Raw genomic sequence first — 23,484 nt, forward strand, 5'->3', positions numbered from 1 at the left:
AAAACATAGCTACACATAAACATAAACTTAGCATTTAAAGTCTTAACAACTTTCACAACATGACTTGCTTTAGCCTATGCGTTTTGCTGATAAATTTTAATTCTCTTTGTCAAAACGACATGAAATTTTGTCTTTGATAAATTATAACTTATTCTTCCATTTTTTGCTTTAAGTCTATTTTATAAATTCTAACATAGAGTAAAGTTGAAAGATGGCCGCATCCAGTGTGGTCACTTGTGACCTTCAACAACCACAACACGTTATTTGCATTCCAAGTCAAAACCGTGAAAGTGTTTGTTTGGGCCATTGAGTTGTTACAGAGCCTTGTTATAAAGTAGCCCCTCCGATTCCTCATCAGGTTGTTGGGTAACAAGTGATTGAACTATGATTTGCAGCTGTAAATCAAAACGCTTGACACTTAAATGATAACATCCTTATGACATAACAATACACTTCGAAGTGTTGAATGTCAACAAATGTAGCAACAAAAATGCCGCTACTATCACACGAGATCTCATAGTCAATATGTAAAGTAGCCTTGCCTGGGATCGCTGTGCTACTTATGTTACGCACTCAGTTATTACGCAGCAAAAATACGCGTCGGCCGTGAGTATATAAGAAAAAACCGATGTCCGTTTATTCAGAATTAAGTTATCTCTCCACAGATAACTGCCACCAAGCACACCAAGAAGAAAATCGACATTTTATCAATTAATTTAAAGAAAACACGAAGACAATGTTGGGCTGCGGATTAGGTACACTGGCAGCTTGCCTGCAATTGATTGCATCATACCACGTCGCTAATAGCAACGCAGCTGCAGGTGAGTTAATTCGACGTTTTATTTTTTTGTGTTTTTGACGTTGATGAACGTTTAACAATCTGTTATACCATTATTCAGCTTTTTCAAAGCCGTGTTTCCAGCTTTAGCAACCTTTCATTGTTTCGTTTAACATGTCTGGGTCAAAAGAATTCAAAAATTATTTTCATCATAAACTTGAAATTTTCTAAACAGGGTATAGCAGAAATATTGTTTAATTGAATTTTGAACAACCCAATGCAACAAAGATGTGTCACGAGAATATTATTTTTTCTTTACTTTTTCAAGCGTGAGAAACTCTTCCGCTGGATAATTTTGAGATAATTGCCCGTTTCGCCCAAGTCCAAAATAATTAAGTTCCATTCGATTCTGTTGCATTTTGCGATAATGATTCAATTACTGACACATTAAATAATAATAAAATAAATTGGGATGATGGTAAATGTAGTTATATTTCAAATCGACGGAAGTCAACCTTGTTTGTATATTACCTTGCTATTTAAAAAAGTTTAATTTCCGTGGAAGATTGTGAAAGGGAATGCTTGGAATCATCACCACACCCCGCCCCGCTACGGATGTGGGTGGGGAAATCATCAGCTACAGACAACACCCTTGCGCAGTCGAAGGAAATGGGTGACCATTTAAGCGCTTCCAACACATAATTCCGTTTTATGGTGTCACCCTTCCTGTGACGTAGCACCATCAAGATATTTTGTTTTTGATTATGTCGTCACAACAGTTATGTTGTTCCGTGCAGAATGTTCGGGACGCACGGACGCGATCAGGAACGTGCTGGGAGAGAACAAGGAATACAAGCTCTTTAACAGCAAGGTCACGTTTGAAGTCGCGAAACAACGATGCAGAGACTGGGGGGAAAGCTGGAAAAGCGTTGGCCGTTTGGCCTCCATTCCTGACATGGCCACTCAGGCTTGTCTGACCGAAATGATCACGACAGAGGGGAACTACAAAATGGGGGACTGGGAGGGGAGGACGGGGAATATCGGATACCTGATAGGAGGGACCACTAACTTCACGAATTGGGCCTGGCCGAAAGGTGGCCGCATTAACCACCAACAAGAGGTAGGCCAAGAATTTAATCAACCACTTTCATCGTTCTCAGTTGAGTTTCTATAAGCAGAGCTCAGAGAAAATGTTAAAATTACTTTAATTAAGTTGACAAATAATGAACCACGTTGGTCAGTGACATTTGATAGAAGTTTTGTTGTATTTTCTTTGACCAAGAAAAATAAAATTACCTTAAAATGTAAATGTTACGTTGTTGTCCATGCCAAGTAATCTTGGCACATATCGTTGTACTAGAAGTAAAGCGACTTCAAATACTTTTAGCAATACGTATTTATTTATTTATTACTTCTTCTATTCATGCATGATCTTGGCATACTGAAATTGCGTTCCAGAATGAAAGCACTGATGGACGTTACGCATGGTTGCGCGATCATTTAGGTTTACAATTTTATTCCCCAATAAGATTCCAAACCAATATCGCAAAGTTTTCCATACAAGCGTCATAATCATAAAAGTTCCAAAGCATGACAATCGATGATATTTTTATCACAATGACCGGAGGAAATTTTAAAAGTTGCAAACAACTTCCCCTTTTCAGACGTTGTTGATGACGTACTTCTGAACAATTTTTTTTGTCAATGGGAGAAGTTACAACTGTCATGTTTGTTTAACCACAAAACTTTTAATTTATCGTTGGAAGTTATGTCGTTCCATTTACAGAAGCAAACCGTGTTGTTTGCTGATGAATCGCTTAGATGCAAAATAAACAATAATTTAATTATTAAAGGCGTTAACTACACGACCCTCTGTGACACCTTTACATGTTTGTGACATCATAATCTCATTGCACCATGTTAATCTTGCAGCGTATGTTTTGCAGTTTACCCGCTTTGATAATTATGACACTTGTTTACATCATATTCGGCAAGTCACCGCCTAAATCGCGATATTCGAACCGAACAAGAGTCTCAATTTCTGAGACAACAATACGCAAACAACCGCCTCTATCAAATCTCGATTATGACGTATAATGTAGGAACGAAGATTACCTGCGCAGATTACGACAGCGCGTGCTTCCTTGCCTCGGTCGCTTGAGAAAAGGGATCGGCGTGAAGAACATGTAGAGAAAAAAATGTTCTTGTATTTCCATAAGAAAATAATAGACCTTTGTTAAAAAATGAAATGGTTTAAAGTAGTTTTTTGTTCTTATCATGAACATTCGATTATATTTTCTCTCCAGAACAAAGGATTCCACAAATGGGGTGAGGACGAACCCCGCAAAAGTGACCCCGGTAAGAGATGCATGACGATGGTTCTCCACGGGGCACAGGAGAAAGGAACGTGGGTGGGGCATCCTTGTGATGACGAGACTTTCTATATCTGCGAGAGAGGTACGTTTTGTAAATGTGGAATCATCAATAGGAGGCAGATATTTCCACGGACAATCGAGACTGAACAAGACCTAAAGTTCTTGTGTTTTGTTTTGCCCTTTATTGTCACATTCATTCATGAAAGCGACAATCAATGAAAGTTCAACACTCAGCTTTATAAATTTGTATCTATCAACATTCAACAATTCAAACAAAAGACTGAAGCAGTTTTAAAACACTTTGTTTATAAGCCACTAAGCTTTAAAGCATAATCCATTGTTTGGGAATTTTCTTATAATAATTTAATTACACAAAAACTACACACTTAAGAATCGGCATAAAATGGTTAAGAAATTTTTTCTATTTTTCAGACATTCCAAAGCAAAGAGTGTGGGGTTTCAATAACAACTCTCATGCAAGTGAGTTTTGAGAAATTTTTGCCCAAGTGAAACAATAAGTCAAATTGACTCTATTTTTTGTTGAAAAGTTTTGTTTTTGAAATTAAAAGATATTTAAGTTTTTGTTATTGCCTTTTGTTTTGGACTATTCATAAATGTTCTAAATGTTTGTGTATTATTGCGTCACACAGCACCACCTGGAAAATGGGCCAACTTAAAAAAGGAATACTCGGCCTGTAACGGGACCCGACAGTCCCCGGTGGACGTATCGGTAAATAGGGGCGTGCCCATGTGCCAGGGGCAGCAAGAGGGCAACATTGCGGAATGGGTGAACAACACCAGTGTAAGATGGAAGATTGAAAACACGGGAAGAACAAGTATGTACCAGAGCTGGAATGAAGATTAATATTTTTGAATAAGATGATCCGTTATTCTGATGATCCGTTAGGTGAAACAATTTGTAAAGGCTTCAGATAGTAATAACTATATTTGATTTATTTAGCATGTTCTGTAATCGTCTTCGTTTATTGCAAGCTTTATATTCTATTCGGTTAAATCGTTACGTGATGAGAACTTTATTATGTCTTCATTATTTGAAAGCATAAATTAATGTTTTTTTTTTGTTTATTTCAGTTAAAATCACCACCGAGACGCCCAATTCCCTATACGCCCTGTTTAGGGGTAGTGAAGAGCGCCACTTTGTGGATTTCATGCTACTCAAATGGGGCACCAACAGGGTTTCTGGGTCAGAGCATACTGTCGGGGGCATCAGACACGCAGGCGAAGTAAGAACAATGTTTCATGCAGAATGTATGAGAAATATTTCGTTACTTGTTGTTATCCATATATCTAAGAAATTACTTCAACTTTTCATCACAATAACAAACCTATCAACATATTTTGCGTCTATTTTTAGGCAAAATTTATATTTAGCAACAAAAGTATCAAAACAGATCGATTTCATCTTTTAAAGTAGATTCTAACGACAATGCTGATCGCGGTTCAACACAAATCATTGTTTTCTTTGTTGTGTCGTAATTGCTTTGGCTTTGTGTCGTAACAATAAACAATATGTTCACTGATTGCTGCAAGGTTAATACAAGAAATGAAAGTTAAAATTATGGGAAAAAATGCACTTGATAACTTTTTTTATGGAACTGCTGTTGGCTTGGATCATCATTATTATCTTCATGATATTAAAATGAATATCTGTCATTCAACCTCATTCATTGCATTAGAAAGTCGTTGAAAAGATAATGAATAGCAAACTCAAAATTTCTAACTTTTCAAAATGCTAAGAATTGTTTTACAACTACAATGATTTTAAGATTGAAAGGTTAATTAAATTTGATCGATTCAAAGGGGGAATCTTAGTTTGTTTCCAAAGCTCGTTGTGACGTAAGATAACAAAACACCAAACCGATTTTAACGGGTTGTTTATGACGCAGACCTTACAAACATGAAATGCCAAAGAAACACAAATATAAAGCCGTGAGGCGTCATTTTGATTTTTTCTCATTTTTTATCACAAAAAAATTTCCCCAAAATTGCTATTTAGAAAAGACTTTGATCGTAATGGTTCATCTGTGACGAACCAAATGTTTATGACGTGATAATGAAATACATATTTCATTTTATCTTATCGACTATTGGTTTACAAAGCAATATGTTATATGCATGTTTTATTATATTCCATATTAATCGTGCTTTTCAATAATTTCCAGCTTCAAATCTTCCATCATCCTGTTACTCCTGGGGAAGAGAGACATGCAATCTCTTTTATGTTGCAGGTAAGAATGATTTTTTTGACTTTTTAAATCTTTTGCAAATTATTTTCCAACTCTTTGTTTATGTAACAACTTTTAAAATAGATGTTAAAAATATCCGTTGCTTAAAGTTACCTTCATAATGAAAAATCCCAACCACTTCAAATTATGTCCCGGTATCGCTCTTTCGAACCATTAAAATCTCATGATATTTTAACTCAATTATGAAAAGTGTGTTTAAATATCTATCAAGAGCCAAAGATATTCAGGTCTTCTTATTGAAGTTCAACAAATCGATTTGATTATTTCCAAACAATTTGAACTATTAGATCACCATAACATTGTTACTCATAATGCCGATATTGTCCATATATATATAACTACCTGTGATGTGCATTGCGCAGATGTAATCGTATTCACGAAACAATCGAAACCTGAAAGAATTGTAGTGGTTGTATAGTTGAAAACTATCAATATTAAATGACATCATTTTCAAGTTAAAAATACACTTTCCGTAACAATTTTTTGAAATGACAACAAATTATTCGTATCCAGTTTTAAAAAACGCCGCTGCGTCTCATTAGGAAAGATATATGATATTTTATGTGGGCTATAAATACAAACTTTTAAAAACGTTCTGTCTTTAAGGAGGAAGTAGTTAGCAAAAGTGGATGAGCAGACACTCACGTTCTTTCTTTTTGAAAGGGGTTCACTGGTGGCGATAATGACCCAACTAAACTGCACCAAGACCTCAATAACCTTCATGGTTTATTGATCAAACTCGCTACCAGCGCCTGGTGTTGGCATTTGTGCCTCGCTTGCAAGAGCAGCAGAGCACTGCATCGGTAACATGTGCCTTGTTTGTATGACTTGATAAAGCGTGCAGATATGCTTCGTCAAGGTACCGGTAGTGCCAAGTGGTCAAACCTGTAATTGATTCCATTTTGAGATGTTAAACTGATGCGAAAACGGATCCCTCGTTTTGGTATATATAAATATATTGTAGGCTACAATGCGTTACTGAAAAATCGATCTGGTCTTCAAAACGCGATATTTCTTTACGAAAATGAAACTGGATAAAAAAAATGCTATAGCGCGATGGAAACAATGGGTGATTCTAACCTTGGCGAAACGACATCTCTTCTACTTTAGATTATCACAACTTGTCTATAAATTCGTTCCACACTTTCATTCGGATTCGCCACTCACCCATCTTCATTAATAAATCTTTAAACAACGAAATGTTTGTTTTATAACATTTTTGGTGTTTCAGATTATCACAGTTTTGTGTTTATACAAAAGATTAAAAAAATATTTTCCTCATGCTTTTTTTCAAACTAAAATATTTTTATGTTTACATAAAACCACATGAAAGCAAGAAGCAACATGTTTTTGCCTCGTGACTTAAAAAAATTTCGAAGTGCTTTATAATATATTAATCACAAAACTTTTGTTAGGATCATAGTACTTTTAGTTTTTGATGAATTTGTCACGCAGCAGCACAAGTTTTATAAATTGTCAGGATTTTTCATCTTTTTCTGTCTACACTATCTTGGTGTGATAACAGTTCAAATGTTTTCATTGGTTGAACTCACTGCTGGAATGCAGGAAATGGGTGGAGCTTCCTTGGCCATACGTCATGAATCCAAGTAAATTATGACAAAGCTCATAAGATTGAGATCTGGTTACTCATCACAATATCTTAGATGCGCTATGAGTTGCGGCTTTTAAGAATCTATCTAAAAATAGAAGTACCCGAAACTCACGTTGTACACTGGGCCGTCAGCTATAACTATAACAGGAGAAAATCAAAAACCAACAGAACTTGGTACTTTTGATCTCAAACACTTCAGCAATTTGGTGCAACCTCGTGTATACTTTATAATGGTGTTGAGTCTTTGAAACAAACAGATTCAAAGAAAATGCACAACATTTTAATATCTTTTCAGGAAAGAGAATTTCAACCTAATGAGAACTGGATAAGTCTCCTAGATCATATTTCCAAGATCCAGGAGCCTGATTCTTCTGACATAATGGATGCGCCTGTCGACAACATTATGACGTAAGCTTCAAATAATTTTGTCTAGATGCTGCTAATACTTTCTTTGTTTAAATCAATGCACTGTAGTATCCTACACTAAATACATTAGCAATTTTGTAACAAAGAGAAAAGTAAAGCTTCGGTAGAGAGTTTGCCTTGTTGAACCATAGGCATACGAAGCCGAGCGACGTGATCAAGTTTAACATATTCAAGTTTATTACATTTATAGAAACACAAAACTACGCAACAAATTAAATATCGAACGTTTTCGACATCACAAGATGTCCTCTTCAGGAATAACATGCAGTTTAACTACATCTGAATAAAATACAATAGTTTACTAAATCTATAAACAGGAAAAAACAAAAACTGCACAGTACTTCTGACTAGCTCAAACTCAACGATATAGGCTCCACAAGAATCAAAGGTAACTGCATCAAAAGGTGTTAAACAGATCACATGATATGGTAGAAAGGCAAGGTGCGAAAACACTAATTTTAAAATGCAGAGAGCAAGAAAGATGAGCCGCAAGCATACAATTGTCTGTTCAAAGGTGTATTGTTACGTTTTATGTACAAGGCTTCCAAGATCTTAGTTTGATACTCAGACCTGCCTCTGGACATGATCTCAAATTGCTTGATAGAAACGTTGTTTTCGAAAGAGAAAACAAACTTAAACTTTTTCAATCACCAAACATAATGTTTTTGCTATGGCCTACAGATGCACATACGCGACTCGGGTGGAAGACAACCTGCTTTATTGCTTCACAAACGTTTATTGCAACGTCGCGTTGTTTATAACTTTTTAAACCAATTGATTTGTTTCTGAACCTCTCTGTTTTCTTCAGGTTGTTGAGTGATTCTGTACCAAATGAAAGGTTCTCCACCCCAGAGTCAATCACAGAAATAGGGGTCAGATACCACGGGTCACTGCCTCACCCCCCTTGCACAGAAGACGTCGTGTGGACTGTCTACGCGAGGCCTGTCACCTTGTCCTTCGGTCAGGTAACCATCATATGCTTTACAAATATAATCGATGTGATATGACGTCACTAATGAAATTAATACGCAACCGAACCCCCCAACACACGTGGAAAGTTCACAAGCAAACGTGCATGGAGTTTTAAATAATCGACGCCGATGATGAAGGGACATTGATGTTCAATCTCAGTCATCTTGGCCACGAGAAAACTTTGCTTTGAATCGGACTCAAGTCGGCGAGGAAAATGCTGGTTATGTTAAAAATTATATTGTATTACAATAACTCTGAATAACTTTGTACCGAAAGCTATCGACATTCTATTGACTGAGTTGATTTTATTTTCAGTTTCGGGGTCTTCGTCATGTCCACATGGAGGGGACGGATGAGAACAACCTCCCAAGGTTCATGAGTGGGAATTGGCGCCCTATCCAGTCCCCATCCTCAAGCCCCCACTGCTTTGTATGATTCTCACTTCACATTTTGTTGGTGCTTGCAACCAGAAGGACCTGAGTTCCATCCTACAACACAGCACTTGATTAAACATTTTTTCTCATTTTTACATTGAATTTATTTATTAAACCATAAATGCTTTTAATACAACAAAAAGTGCTCAAAGCCAAGCAAAAAGCCAAGCAGAGCAAATTACATCAAATATAGTTATTAGTTTCTAAAGCCTCTACAGCCCGTTTTACCCTGAAAGGGGGATCTTCAGAAGGTCCTTATTCAAATAGAACAAGACTTTTTATTTGAATAAGGACCTTCTGATGATCCCACTTTTAGGGTGAAACAGGCTGTGTAGAGGTTTTAGAGAGTAATAACTATATTTGATTTAATTTATTTATTATGTTTATTGTGTTGCCTCATTCAATTGTCATGATGGCAATTTAATGTTAAGTAGACGGAGAGTCTCAAATAATTTGCACCTCACTTGTGATTATTGCGTCACTATTACCAGTACATTGCGTTGGTACATTGTTAATGGATGTTTGATTGACGCGTAGTAGACAACCGCTACACTGTGACCATGTGACGTCATAATTCTATACAGATCTATCTCAAAACAATGGTGGTTGATTCATTTTGAACGAACTCTGATTCTAGTTTCCTAGGAAAGCCAGTGGTAATTTCGTGAGGTAGATACGCGGCCATTGTTACACTACGATCGTATCGCGCCACGAGCTATCATGACAGGCTTGAGAGGGGAAGACAATTCTACCTTTATTGTTTTGTATCAATTCTTGAAATGTTTTGCTTATTTGATGTGCTATACCTAAAGCGTAAACGTTTTCTGAAAATTTGCAGAGCTTTATCTTCGTTAAACTTGACACGTGATTTCTGACGTCATTTTAAGTGACGTAAGCATTACGTCACCTTCGAAAATATTGTTTATAAAATTTTGTAGCATTGTTTTGTAACAAGAGAAAAAATCATCATCGCTTATTTATTATTTATTTTAATTTATAGACTTGATATGTTTAAATTATCGCATGACATGTGCTATGATAGTCTTATAGTTTAATGATATTCGTTATTATCGGTGATGCTGAGAATGAAACCATCCTCACTGGAAATCGAGTTTGTTGTGATGTTGTTGTTGATATTTTTTTTTTTTTTGGTTTGCAAGAATCAAGTGTAGTCTTTTCCTTACGATTGTTGATTTGATGTGGTGTGGCGATGCACGTCTCTGTCAGCAGAACAAGAGAATCATTTGATTCAAAAGGTTTAGGAGAAGATGGTTAGTCACTTTGGTCAACCTGAGTTCAATACATAAAAATGACATCACAGAAACAAAACCAGACAGTCCAGAAATAGTCTGAAAAATAAACTGATTTTACCCGCAACGTCAGTATAAAGTTGCAAGTGTTTTTAATCAACTAACAAAACATGGTCTACAACCCATCAAATCCACCTCGCCATCATGTATAAGTATAACGAGGTGTATGGGTTATATTTGGATGTCTTTTATTACACATTCAACTAAATATTGAAGTACCCTACCAAGTTTCGCAAAACCAGCTTAGGGAATTTCTGGTCGAGTTTGAGGTACAACGTCAGTCACAATCAGTTTCTTGCTCACTTCGCCATCTTTGGAAGTCAAGTCTTCAGAATCGCAAACTCGATTAACATACCTGTCATTGTTGTTGAATGTTAGGTCATAATGACATCGTGCTATGACCAAACTACTGATTAGCGTTCCACGCCTTTCTTTACTCGCGATTAATTTCAAATTTTCAAATGTGTTCGGGAGGGCATCTGAGCTAATATCGACCTAAGTTATGAAATCTTACTTCCCTTACAATAGCTAACAAACTAAAACAACGTGAGGGTAGTTGAAACATTGTCTCACAACGTACAATCAACGTCAATTAAGCATCGTCTTTGATGATGATGATGACTTGATACAGTCAAAACATTATCTGAGGGAAGCTTTGAACTCCAAACCTCAGGAACTGCAGACACGGGTTGAAATTCTAAACCAACAAACGTCATAATGAGCAGAAGACTGATGCATTGATGAAGTCACAAGTGACAAGCGCACTCTCAACTTGTCAATAACCTGAAAGCAGTAGCGTTGACAAGGGGGTCCATAGGGTGCTTTTGTACTCACTCGGTATGCTTATAGGGGCTTGTAACCTGTCAAAGGGGCCCGGGAACGAAGAATATACGGCGTATTATTTGGATGTTGTTGTGTCTTTTAGAAGTGTCTTGATTTTGGGCCCGAAGAGCTCATTGATAACGAGTCTAAATTATCCTCTCAACAGTTCTGCATGGAAAGACTTTTAGCTATTGAATCAACAGCAGATGGTTACTGGGATGGTTGGAAGCCAGACCAAGAGACCATACATAGGTTATCTAAGAAATGAAATAATTGATTACAAGTCCAGAAGATATTGAATATTTTTAATTGATTGTGTCAATTGATTGGCACTTTTACAGCAACATAAATTACAATAATAACTGGAAACACCTTCAATCATGCTGAAGTGCAAAAGGAAATTGCAAGCAATAAAAACTAATTAACAAATTGTCAATTGCGTGATCGGAGATGAAAATAATTTCTAAATGTAGGCGACTAGCATAAAGGCCCATTGGACTTTGGAATTGGTAAACCTAAGTTCGCTTCTAAGCAGGGTCATTCCAGCAGTTATGAAATGACACTCAACGTGTTCTGTCCTACCAGAAACAGTGAATACGTCACGATTGTAGCCAACGTGATTAGTTGCACGCACATTGAGGATCACAGCTGGAAGGACCTCAAAAGACAACCAGGTCATTTAGAAATGATAACAATGTCTATGACAATTCCATGGCACGTCGGTGGAATCTGCAGCGATTTCGATGGACCGCTTAACTTCGAAAGACAAACCTGCCTTTATACTGACACCTAGCGATAACTTGTGGTGATACCATGACGTGGTTAAGATGACGAAGTTACGTTTGCGTCAAATGAACTTGGATGATTACTGATGATGAACATTTGTTATAAATGTTTTTATTCTAGCAATGCACTAAAGTAATCTCGGGTTTGAGTTTACTTTCCCGAGAAAGAAATTGCTCCTCTTGGTCACTCAGAGTCAGAGACGTAGCCAGCTAAACATTGTTTTAAGGGGAGGGGCAAATAAGTACGTTTGCACATCCCAGTGAACCTAGCAACAATTTACCAAAAGCGAATCACCCAGAGGAGAGCCTGGAGGGCTCCTTTATAAAATTTAAAAAAAAGTACCTTAAAATTAGTCATTCTGAGAGTACTTTCAGTCTAAATCAATAGTAAACTTTATCAAATGATGCTGCAACAAAAAGTGAAATGTTTATTCAAACTATTTCGTGGCGAGGGGCCAACTTCCTCATTTGCCTCTCATGTCTACGTCCAGGGTTGAAAGTCGTTAGTCAAAAAGCAATGACTATTTCACTATTCGATAGTGCCCAAAAAAGCAATGGTTTTCCGCTATCGATACATAAAAAAGCAATGAATAGCAATTACTAAAAATATTGTATTTTTATTGTATTTGCTCATTTAACGAGTATAACGACTCTCACTGGCATGGTTTTTCTGAACTGTACTGCCGCAAAGTTTTTCTTAATCCTTTAAAGTTAGAAAACCGGAAGAGGACTAGGTCGGGTAGTAGGCTAATCCGAAAACTAAATCTCGTTAGTTTGTTTTGAAGACAAAATAAGTGAACAACAAAAAATGATTCAGCAGTTCTCCTAAATATCGATTAGTGAAAAACGAATAATGATTTCGTTGCTTGCATAAAAAAGCAGTGAATAACGCGCATTCGATATTTATTTTTAAAAGAAATGGATATAAGCATTCGATATTCAGAAAGCCACAAATAACGCTATCGAATAGTGACAACTAGTCGTTACTTCCAACCCTGACTACGCCCCTGCTCAGAGTAGGCTGCCGACACAACAAATGGTCCTTAAGTTTCTTCCGACTTAACAAAGCAAAGAAATGTAACAAACAGATGGATACGGGTCACAAATGAGTCACAATTGTGTCGCGTCGACAGCTGCGTTAGATAAGCGTCCGCGTTGGTGCATGAAGAAACTAAGCCTACAAGATTAAGCAACGCTGGTTCGACTCTACTCTGGAAGGACTGCTCTCGATTCAGCGGCACTTAGTGGATGGAATAATTTGCAGACAACAGCACTTCAACGCAGAAACTTCGCTCTGTCAGTCTCGATGACCGGGCTGCGTTAGTGGTTGAAAAGCCTCTACAAGTATGCGAACTGCCAGGATCAAGTCTCTGAAGAGGATTTCTTGAGCCGAGGGAAATGAGCCAATCAACAAACTACTCATAGTCCACTGAAAAGTTAACTATAAACCTTTGAAGCGCAATCTGGCACTAAACTTTAACAATACGGTAAAGCGCTCTACTGTGTCCTCATATAGATGGACTAGTCTGTAGCCAAGCACGCTTTGTACAAGTAATTATAATTTATTAAAAGAAAACAAAAGTAATAACTAGCTTCAATCAACATCGGGTATGTATGGCCGTAAGAACCTAAGTACGTATATATGCAGCACAATTTGAAGCACTTGATTGGAAATAAATAGCTTTTATCACACAGTGAAACTTCTTGAATATTTATGGCAAAATATTTTCTACACATTATATAAATATTATATTGAAAAAAGCAACACAGTAAACAGATACGGTTAGTAACTTTGTAAATAAAATAATATTTCTCAAAATAAATTCACAAAAGACGATATATGTCACTGCTGAAGATCCTTATACGTTCATCAGCTTGTCGTCATCATTTATATTATTAAAAATACAAGTCAATATCTTTCGCACCACATCGAATGATGAACTAATAATGCCTAGCAACACCACAGCATTTAACATCATAACAAAAATAAATCAAAATAGCAAACGTTTTCGACTATGCATATAGTCCTTATCAAGCCTTTCAAAAAATATAATTTCCCTTTCGAACTTAAGTTTTCCTCTATCAAATATTTGACCCGTTGTACTGCGCAGTCATTTCGTATATGAGCAGGATTGCAGTTTCTCAATGTATTGATAGGATCATATTTCTGTTGTTGCTATATTGTATGTTTCTCTAATAATTCTTTTACATGTAAAATCGTTTTTTAGAGGATTGAAAAGAACTAAGTTATATGCGTAGTCAAAAACGTTCACTATTTTATTTATTTTTGTTTTGTTATAACGTTAGATGTTGAGGTGTTGCAAAGCAGATCTATGTTTATGATAAAATAGCAACCTCTCCACCCAAATTGCACAACAAATAACGTGGTTTTATTTGTAAATGTTACAATATTTGTAAATAAATGAGGTAAGTGAAATAAGAAAATGCCTATTTGGTTGTTATGCTGCTATGATCATTAGTCCAATGGCAGTATAGAGAATGAAACCAATTGGCTCCCCTATCAGATAATGTATGACCGCTAGATGGTGAAGCTGCGCCAGGTTTTCGTGGCTTGTCAATCCAGGGAGGAAATGAGACCAGAATCTTGTATCTGCAACACTTCCACTACCGCACCGTACACATCGGCCCTTGCAGGGGCTGCAGAGGCCGCATGTTGCCGCTCATAGATCGCCCATCGATTCCTGCTATCTTACGTAACAGGTCGAACTGAAAACAATCAAATAGCGGTGAAACCGGTGTTGGACAAATGTGGGTTGTAATTCTCCACTATCATTATGACGTCAGTGACGCGATGAGAAGATGAAGATGACAATCCATCATACAATTGCCATCCTGTGCACTTGCGAAGGTATGTCGCATTGGCAAAATACATGATCAGCACAAAGTAGCCCAGTTCTAGTTATTACTGGGGATTCACTATGGAGATAAGGCAGGGGTGGGCAAACTTTTTGTATTGAGGGCCACATTTAAAAAAATGTTGCAGCCGGGGGGGCCCGCACACTCTCATTAAAAAGTAGGAAAATTTACCGGGTGTGTAAATAAACGCATATTCATATTAAACACAATTTTTGTATTTCACACTCAATTACGTTTAAAGCTATGCAATCATCATCACGAAAGTTAATGAGACTTGTGCAACTGTTCACAGTTTTTCACAATCTTCTGCAAATTGTGAGCAAGTTTGCTGGTAGATATCCTCATAACATCATGCAAGTTGGTGTCTGTCAGCAAAGACCTGTTATTCGACTTGTTTATTTTTAAATAAGAAAATGCTTGTTCGCATATGTATGTGGATCCAAACAGTGTCAAAAACTTAGCAGCAAAGTTTTTTAAGTTTGGAAACAAATCGTCAGACAATGACTTGTAAAAGTCAGGCAGTGAATCTGACTTAAACTTCTCTTTCATTATTTGCTTGCGAGTCCAGCAGTTCCAGTTGTAAATCCTCAGGAACCGAATAAACTTTTGTAGTGAATGGAGAGCTGAGCATATTAAACTTCGGTTCCAGGTTCTTTAAGTCCTGGAACCTTCTGCCGAATTCGATAGCCAAAGTATCCAACTGAACTTTATACTTTGCTGCAAGTTCACCAGAAATGTTTGCTTCTTTCAGCAAAGGAAAGTGACAAAACCTGTTGTTACCAGTTTTAATTAAAACAATAAGTGATGAGTAGGAGTTTTTGCAAGTGTCGGCGGGCCGCATAAAATGGTCTCGCGGGCCGTAGTTTTCCCACCCCTGGGATAAGGAATAGGTTGTGGGGGGGGGGAGGCTTTAAACGGACAACTGAAAGATCTTGAAATTTTGCTTTTAAGATATTTCAACTTTAATTTCATTCAATCGTTCAGTTCATGCTGTTTTAAAGTTTATCAATTGTTGGTTTTGCCAATTCATCGACGTTTTGGAAACAGTGAAATTAATCTATTTTGTTGCTTCGGTTACCTGATGGAATGCTAAAGCGATTGGTCTTGGGTACACAGTCCACACAACGTCTTCTGTGCAAGGGGGATGTGGAATCGATCCCAGGTAGCGTATGCCCACTTCTGTGATATACGACGCCCTCCCATGACCAAATCTCACGTCAGAGTCTCGAAGAAGCCTAAAAAGCAAATTAAGTTGACTTCCATTACCCTTCTACTTCCGGGTGGGGTGAGAGAATGTATTTCAAATTTTAAATCTTGATACCACATTTAACAATAAACGTTTGCTCAGCAAGTGAAGTCAGTATCTCACAAGCCACTTGATTGACACTGAGTTGATCTTCGCTCCATTAGAAACCAATTGTTGAATAACAATTTGCTTACTGGTAGATGTGCATAGGTGGTGACGTCATTTCTACTTGTAACCCAGCGGTTTGGACTTTGCTTATGTGACGTAACAAATCATTCCAATTGTGGTTGGTCACAAATTGTCGCTCCTTGAAATGTAAAAGATGTTGAAAAAATGAAGAAGTCAATTGCATGTAAGTTAGAAACGTGAACGAAAATTAGGCTCGCAGGTTTGAATTATGTTTTCTGGAAATTGTCTCAAGTTTAGCTCAAACTAAACAAGAGAAACATAAAATATAAATTACCGAATGAACTCAGAACTCTACAAATTATTATCCAGGTGTCCCCTAGCACGTTTAGCCAACAAACTGACAATTAAATAAAAACGACTAGGTTGGTTGAATGTAAACAACTAGGCTGGTTAAAAACATGTAATTTATTGAATTGTTGTTCTTTCAGGTTGGAGTCCCCAGGGCATTGGTCGTGGCCTCTTGTTTATTACAAACAAATCCTATTATGACGAACAATATCCATGACATGTGGATAACTGACAACCTGGTATCTTGCGTCACTTGTAGTACACTTCGATATATGACGTTGAAGCCAGTGTAAGGACGTAATTAAGCAATTCAGGAATTTTACAGTAACGTCTAAACCAGGGGTCACCAAACTACGGCCCGCGGGCCGGAACCGGCCCCCGAACTGATTTCATCCGGCCCGCCACGTGCTGCAGAAATAACAGCTGCACTGTAACTGTTAAGGAAAAAAAATTACCAAACTTTTTGTAAAGGACTGACGTTGCTGTTTATCATTAGGCCACCACAAATGGGGACAGCCTAGGCCAAATTTGGAAAGATGTAATGTTTTTTCAAGAGCACGATGCCCTATAGTGTATCACAGCAGGAGATAACTTTTCCAACAACCTTTCGATTTTCATCACAACTTTGCTATTCCACCGCTGACTTTGTTATTTATTGTGCTCAACTCAAGTCAATGGAGATTCTAAATAGTTGTATATCTTTTCGCAATTTGCATCCGGCCCGCAGCTGTTAATCTCACAGCAATCCGGCCCTCAGAGAAAAAAGGTTGGTGACCCCTGGTCTAAACGAACAATATAGACATGTCTTGAAGTGGGTATTGTAAACAATGTATTGTACCATCCCCGGCGTTGGATGCTAAATGTTAATTTGGCCATTCAAACAGCAATAAACAAATTAACATAAATTTTCTCTAATTACCTCAGCAACCGCTTGCGACTGCGGATTAAAGTTTCTTCAAGTTTGAAAAAAATGTTATAAATTTTAAGCGATACTTTCTTATAATCAAGGAATTAAGCGTACTCTCTTGGATACATTGCCTATTGGCTATTTCCTTGACTTATGATTTTAACAGTCCCTTCATAGCCATGAAAGTTACTCTGAAAAGCCGATTAATTCAACAGGACTATGACTTGCAAAAAGTTTCTTTAAATCTTACCATGATCATGAATGCTAGCGCTTGTCTTTCCCTTTCTCCTGCCCCCTGGAGGTGATAGACTTGTAGCTAAAACGTACAGACAATGATTATTACGTCACTGCTTGCCACGCACCACGATTGACTTAATTATTCCACTTTATTTTAAGAAAGCGCTTTGCAGGCCTTTGATTGGTGGATAATTCCAACCTGACATCTTCACCTAAACTGACGTCATCTAGTTTGTTGTTGCAACCTAAGTTGAAGCACTTAGAGATGATGATGTAATTGTATATTTATCTCTGTACATGATTCTCGTAGAGTCGAGTAATTTTGAAGCAAAGGATTGACGCAATATGATTTAGTGCAAATTGTCACTCTCGCGAGTTGCTGCGTGACCTTTCAAAGATTACTTTGCCAAATACTTAAAGCCATAATAGCGTTGCCAGATAAAGAATTCTGCCCTAATTTGAGAAAAGCTAATCCTAACTCTGGCAACACCTGTCACAAGCAACCATGGCAGCAGGTGTGTAAAAATAGTTTCTTCGAATATTTAAATCGGGAGCAATAAATAAACATAAGTGCGTACGAGGAAATAGTCTCCAAGCAGGCACAAACTATGACGACGACGAAGATGGCGAAGACGTAGATCAGTGCTCTTCAAAAGGGACTCAACGGAACATGTAGTGGGGTTCCGTGACATGTTCTCGTTTTATACCGGAATTGATTTCTTGCTTCAGTATATTGATGCGTTATTTTAAATGTTTAGATCACCGCATTCACACTCCAAGTAGGCCACGCAGTTAAACCAGATGTGGAGAACAGTCACTAGTCGACAAAGAAACACTGACAGTTGTTGCACCATTTGTTCATTGCTATGCCTTCACAAGAACGTTATTCTTACATCACAGTTATAGAATGTTGCCGGTGTGCAGATTGGAACAGAAATGCAGGAACAGCAGAGCCAGTAAGTGGCTGACTTTGCAACTTTTGTAAAAACTGTTGATTTGTTGAAGTGTCTAATTACTTTTTGAAGTGTAATGACGAAATATTCAATTTTCTTACAATTTGTGATTTTTGAAATTTTTGTCATTAGGAGTTTCGTGAAAGACGCGAAAGTAAATCAGGGGTTTCACGATGATGAAAAGGTTAAAATGTGCTGACGTAAATGTAGAAAAATACAACAAAGAGGGAGAAGCTATTATTGTAATCATTTGATGTAATACATTTTAATTTTTTAAACATATGAATACAATAAAGAACATATAACACATTATATCATATAATAAACATATTTTAATAATGAAAACATCAAAAGCCAAACTGACTTCCAATAAGGAGAATTATAGTTCCTGTCTTTACTTGGAAGTCTGCAGTCACATTGTGCAAGCCTACCTCTCCCTGAAAGTGGTGGTTTCCAGTCTGATGCTCCGAGCCCCTGGCTCCTTCTTCACCCCAAAGTAGCCTCATGTAATCAACGTACAACTTCTGATTGGTCCTTTTAAAACGGGTATAGATTGAAGCAGGAGGTTCCGTTCTGATCTCAACTGCAGAACAGAGCAATTATCAGTCACGCTTCAACAAGAAAAAAAATCAGCAGAAACAAAAATTCAAAAGTCTGATTTTTTTACAAAGAAAAAAAGGAAGTATTAAATAAAGTCATTGACTTACTGCCCCTCCCTGTATTCCTGATAATCCATTTTACGTTTGTGACGTCACTCCCCCAAGTCGCGGCAGTGGAATACTCACTGATGACACAATTGCGCGTCCGTAATGCATCGATTCTTACAGGGGATTGTCTGCTCCCCCCACACGTGGAATACCCCAAATGCCAGTTCTCTGGTGTCACTGCAACAGTCAGTTGTTTATAGGTTTTACGTTTAATTTCACTTGTTTCTGTTGAGTTATGGCTTTTAAGAATCTTAGTCGCAAAGCAATTTCTCGTACACTCCCATTTTTTACGTTATGGAAGCTTAAAGCTAAGGTGGGCTGCTGTTAGAATGCCAATGAAACATAATTGAGCGCGTCATAGAATTACATCAACAACAGCACATTTTAATCATGCCGTATAAAGCACTAATGAAACTAAACAGTGACAAGATTATGACACAAAGCTACGTGATAATGACGTGGCTATATCTAACAACTCACAAAACTGAATTAAATTTAAAACTCAAAATATTTTGAAAAGTTAAATTAAACTATGTTTGAGAAACTGAAGAACCCACGTCGTCCATTATTCCCTGGGGAGTAACCCCAGTCTTGCTGGAAAACTGGAAATTCAGTTGATGCTGTGAGTTGACTTGGAGTGAAATTAGGAAGCAGCGTTGGAGAAGGAGCCGTTGTAGACGGGGGTGGCAACTCTAAGCAGAATAAGTTCATGATTTTGAGTTAATGAAGTATAAACTTGCAATGTGGCGCAACTAACTCAATTAAATTTTGTTAAAATCACAATCACTTTTGAGCTGAGGTGGATATTTTAAAGTCTTTAAAATTGTTTGTTTAGACTTAAAATTACAAGTGTAGCAACCAGGACCCTATATACAGCGACATCTAGCAGCCGTCATGATCTTTAGAGGTATTTAAAATCTCGTCAACATAAGCATACTTAAAATTAAGCTTAAAATACTAAAAAAAATTAAACGAGTTATTGTTTACAAATGTAAGTTTGATTGGATTACAAAAGCGAACAAGTATTATCGAGAAGTTCCATGAATAAAAGTGATTGTGGATGATATCCAACTAATTACCTCGTTCACAAATGTAAAATCTTCTGTAATTGCACGACACATCGACCCACTTCCCTGCTGTGTAGCCTCTAAAGAAGAAGTTATCGACACCGACAAAGAGCATCAGGAGACAATCTTCGTTGAAATAATTGTTCGGCTCGTGTGTGCCCCAGTTGTGAAACCTGCCCTGTGACGTCACAATTTATTTATTTATTTGTATCAGACAAGGTTGTCCATATTATAACCAAAACACAAAAAGACAAGACGAAAGGAGTCACTTGGATGACATGTGCAACATATCATTGTAGTGCTTAAAATATGTCGTTTTATAAAAAGCGTCTGAGGACATTAATGCTATGATAAGAGAATTGAGAGATTTGTAACAACGTTGCACAAAGGCATAAACTGTTTTCCGCAATAAAGCATCAAAAACAAACAATACAATACATCAGATAACAACCATAAAATTTATAAAAATATGCAAAATATTGAAAACAGAACAGCTTCTTCTTGCTTATGAGGCAGCAAGTCAGGCAACATCTCTCAGCTATTAATTATTATAAAGGTCCGTCAATCTATCTTTGAAATTCAAAACTTTTAGGGTTTTCGTTCCCTTCTTTAATCCTTAGACTAACCGTGGGGTCAAATGACAGCATCTGTCGTCCACCCATGTGACTGAAGTTCAAACTTAATCCGACAGTTCAAACAACGACTTGGCGAGTGCGTGCTAAGAGATTGTTATCCGTTTTGATGCTGGTATAACATTTCAACAAGGAAAGACTTTGATTATTCTGAGATTCCACATTTGATACGGCCACGTAGTTTTCAAACATATTGTGTAAAAGCGAAAAGAGCTTTGTCGCTTTTTCAGCAGCATGACTAATTGCGATTTCAAGTCGCCATTCCCAATTCGATATCATGCAACAACCCACTACAGTGACGTCATAATAAAACAGCGCTACCAGACGCAATGGGAGTTTATCGAAGTCTGAGAGGAATGTTGAAAATATCTACGAATTATTCTTGATTTAATTAAATCTTTGGTTCATTCCCAAGTGCATGCAGAATAAGCCGCTTGGGCAAATATTGTCTGAATGAAGAGCGCTCGAGCACTACGCGGTTTGATTGTATCTACAGGTGAGGTCACAAAAGATAATTAAACTATATATTGATCTGGATAAAAGAAATAAAAAAAAACAATGGAAAATTTTGTTGTTTGAGTTTTTATGTGAAATGAACGATGGATAAGGTTTCTACTGTTCTGATGCGGATTATGGAATAGCGTGAAACGCAATCGTATTATGACGTCATAAAGATGAAATCACTTATCAACAAACGTCTGTACTTTTGTTCTATAAGCAAATGAAACACTAAATTCATTTCTGGATCATTCTATCAATCGATACACAGAAGTAGAAGTGATGCTGCTTTGATATTTTACATATAGCTTGTATAAGAACATTGTCAACATGTTCATACTAGCCCAGCACTTGGCTTTAAAATACATTTCTGTTTCCGCCGCAATCTGCCTCAATGTTTTGAGACATTTGAGACCAAAGGAACTTCATCAATGCCATGAAGGATGAAATTCCTCTATCAACCATCATTCTTCACAAGCTGATCATGTACCGACGACTCAGTTCTCTCTTTGCTCAAACAAATGTACACTCGGGATAGATGGGGTTTGTTTATAAAACAAGGTGAAACAAAATCGTCCCAAGAAGAAAGTTGATGGTGCAATGAGCAATAAAAGGTGGTTGATTATATGCACGTACCTCATTTCTGAATGGGATGCGCTCCCCATTATCCCACATCCATCTCCCTTCCCCATTTCGATCACTACCCCCAGTATAGAACCCCCGGGTAAAGTGGTTGAGTCTGTAAATGGCTCTCCGGTATCGTCTCGATGATATCATGTCTGTGAGGCAGGTTTGTATCCGAGGGCTGACAACATTAGCAAGCCCTGCCGTCGTACTCCCCATACTTCGCCCCCATGAACGGCACGCCCGTTGAGCACCCGCAAACCTCCTGAACCTGGTGAAGAGACGATACTCCTTCCCTTCAATGATGGAAGATCTCCGACCAATGCAATCTGAAACAATGGTTGTTTGATGACGCAATAATGCTGCTTTATTTTACAATGACGTAACAGTTAAAGTGATAGAAACAATAACACGTTTACTCATGCAGGTTATCACTGTCTTCTGTTAGAAGATACATATTATTTTATGCGACCAAAAACAAATTTAACAAAAAAACTCATTTGAAGTTTACAGCTTGCGCAACACCGTGTTAAGTAAAGGGATAATATAACGGAGATGCTAAGTTGCTTGGGTTGCAATCTGAGATATTGTCGTCAATAATCGAGGCTAATTTATTCGGAGACGAGATCGCTTTTCACGATCACTAAGCTGAATGAGCTGCTGTAGCTACTGGTTTGTTTGTATATTATGATATATCATAATACTTGGTGTGTATTATTAAACCGTCACCTGTATTTATGACAATGACGACTAACAGAGGTCTATGAAAACACAATGAAGATTGTACAAACAGCTGCGCAAACAACTCTATCCTCACCTGTAGACAAAGCTGCGACAAACATACAATTCATGAACATACACAATATATTCCATTGGTATCGCATCCTTAATTCAAAGCACCTAGTTGTAGTTCAATACCATGACTGGTGATATGTGGTTGGAACCGATTGCTTTCACTTATATACTACATAGAAGCGTTTTTCTAACTTTCTCTCAAACCTGGTGGTGTCTCAACAGGCTTTGGAGTAAATTTTCCAGACTAACTTTATCAAAAGCATCCCAAGGTTAAAATAAAATCGCAACTTGACCTATTTGTTTATAATTGTACTAATTGGTTACACGTGGAATTATTAAAAGTTTCGATATCTTTCCAACACCTGCAATTATGACGTGAAAAGATTTAAACAAAGCTGCATTAATGAAGCAACAACGTAGTATTACTGTATTTCGTCACAAAACAATTTTAGAGGCTTTGACACAGGACAAATGAATTGAAAGTTTAATTTTAATTTACCAAACTATTTATTTAATGTTGATATACATTTATTTTAATAAACCAGCCTGTAGTGACGTCACAAGAGCATTACACACATTTAATTATGACGTAGCTTAAATGAAAGATTTCCATCTGTATTAGATTAACAAATCTAACATTGCACAATAAAACAGTTTAAAATTATTTTGAAATCAATGCCGTT

The 23,484-nt window shown here is 37.2% G+C and overlaps 2 protein-coding genes across 2 annotated transcripts; one reads left to right on the forward strand and one right to left on the reverse strand.

Moving 5' to 3' along the window:
* Positions 1–726: 726 nt before the first annotated feature.
* On the forward strand, positions 727–9,969 carry LOC145765353 (carbonic anhydrase 3-like). The gene is made up of 10 exons (XM_082577158.1): positions 727–821; positions 1,576–1,898; positions 3,085–3,235; positions 3,586–3,633; positions 3,804–3,989; positions 4,246–4,397; positions 5,337–5,402; positions 7,328–7,440; positions 8,267–8,423; positions 8,746–9,969. Exons 1-10 carry the CDS (start codon positions 737–739, stop codon positions 8,863–8,865), a joined length of 1,401 nt encoding a protein of 466 aa, XP_082433284.1. The 5' UTR covers positions 727–736; the 3' UTR covers positions 8,866–9,969.
* A 3,364-nt stretch (positions 9,970–13,333) lies between these two features.
* Positions 13,334–22,890, reverse strand: LOC145764459 (uncharacterized). Its single transcript, XM_082576073.1, has 10 exons — positions 22,824–22,890; positions 22,019–22,335; positions 20,265–20,430; positions 19,743–19,877; positions 19,186–19,362; positions 18,910–19,061; positions 17,539–17,604; positions 16,099–16,211; positions 15,737–15,893; positions 13,334–14,508 (listed from the first exon to the last, which is right to left on the reverse strand). The coding sequence occupies exons 1-10, from the start codon at positions 22,888–22,890 to the stop codon at positions 14,407–14,409; spliced, it is 1,452 nt and encodes a 483-aa protein (XP_082432199.1). The 3' UTR covers positions 13,334–14,406.
* Between the last annotated feature and the right edge of the window lie 594 nt (positions 22,891–23,484).

This window comes from Aplidium turbinatum, chromosome 2 (genome assembly GCF_918807975.1).
Source record: "Aplidium turbinatum chromosome 2, kaAplTurb1.1, whole genome shotgun sequence".
Classification (NCBI taxonomy): domain Eukaryota; kingdom Metazoa; phylum Chordata; class Ascidiacea; order Aplousobranchia; family Polyclinidae; genus Aplidium; species Aplidium turbinatum.

Excerpts from the sequence above, each read along its gene's own strand:
- LOC145765353 (XM_082577158.1), top strand. The coding sequence starts at position 737 with ATGTTGGGCTGCGGATTAGGTACACTGGCAGCTTGCCTGCAATTGATT. Across the intron at positions 822-1,575 it reads TAATAGCAACGCAGCTGCAG|AATGTTCGGGACGCACGGAC; the intron begins GTGAGTTAATTC and ends TGTTCCGTGCAG. Across the intron at positions 4,398-5,336 it reads GCATCAGACACGCAGGCGAA|CTTCAAATCTTCCATCATCC; the intron begins GTAAGAACAATG and ends AATAATTTCCAG.
- LOC145764459 (XM_082576073.1), bottom strand. The coding sequence starts at position 22,890 with ATGCGATACCAATGGAATATATTGTGTATGTTCATGAATTGTATGTTT. Across the intron at positions 19,363-19,742 it reads CCCAGGGAATAATGGACGAC|TGACACCAGAGAACTGGCAT; the intron begins GTGGGTTCTTCA and ends TGACTGTTGCAG. Across the intron at positions 17,605-18,909 it reads ACCACCACTTTCAGGGAGAG|CTACAAGTCTATCACCTCCA; the intron begins GTAGGCTTGCAC and ends TGTACGTTTTAG.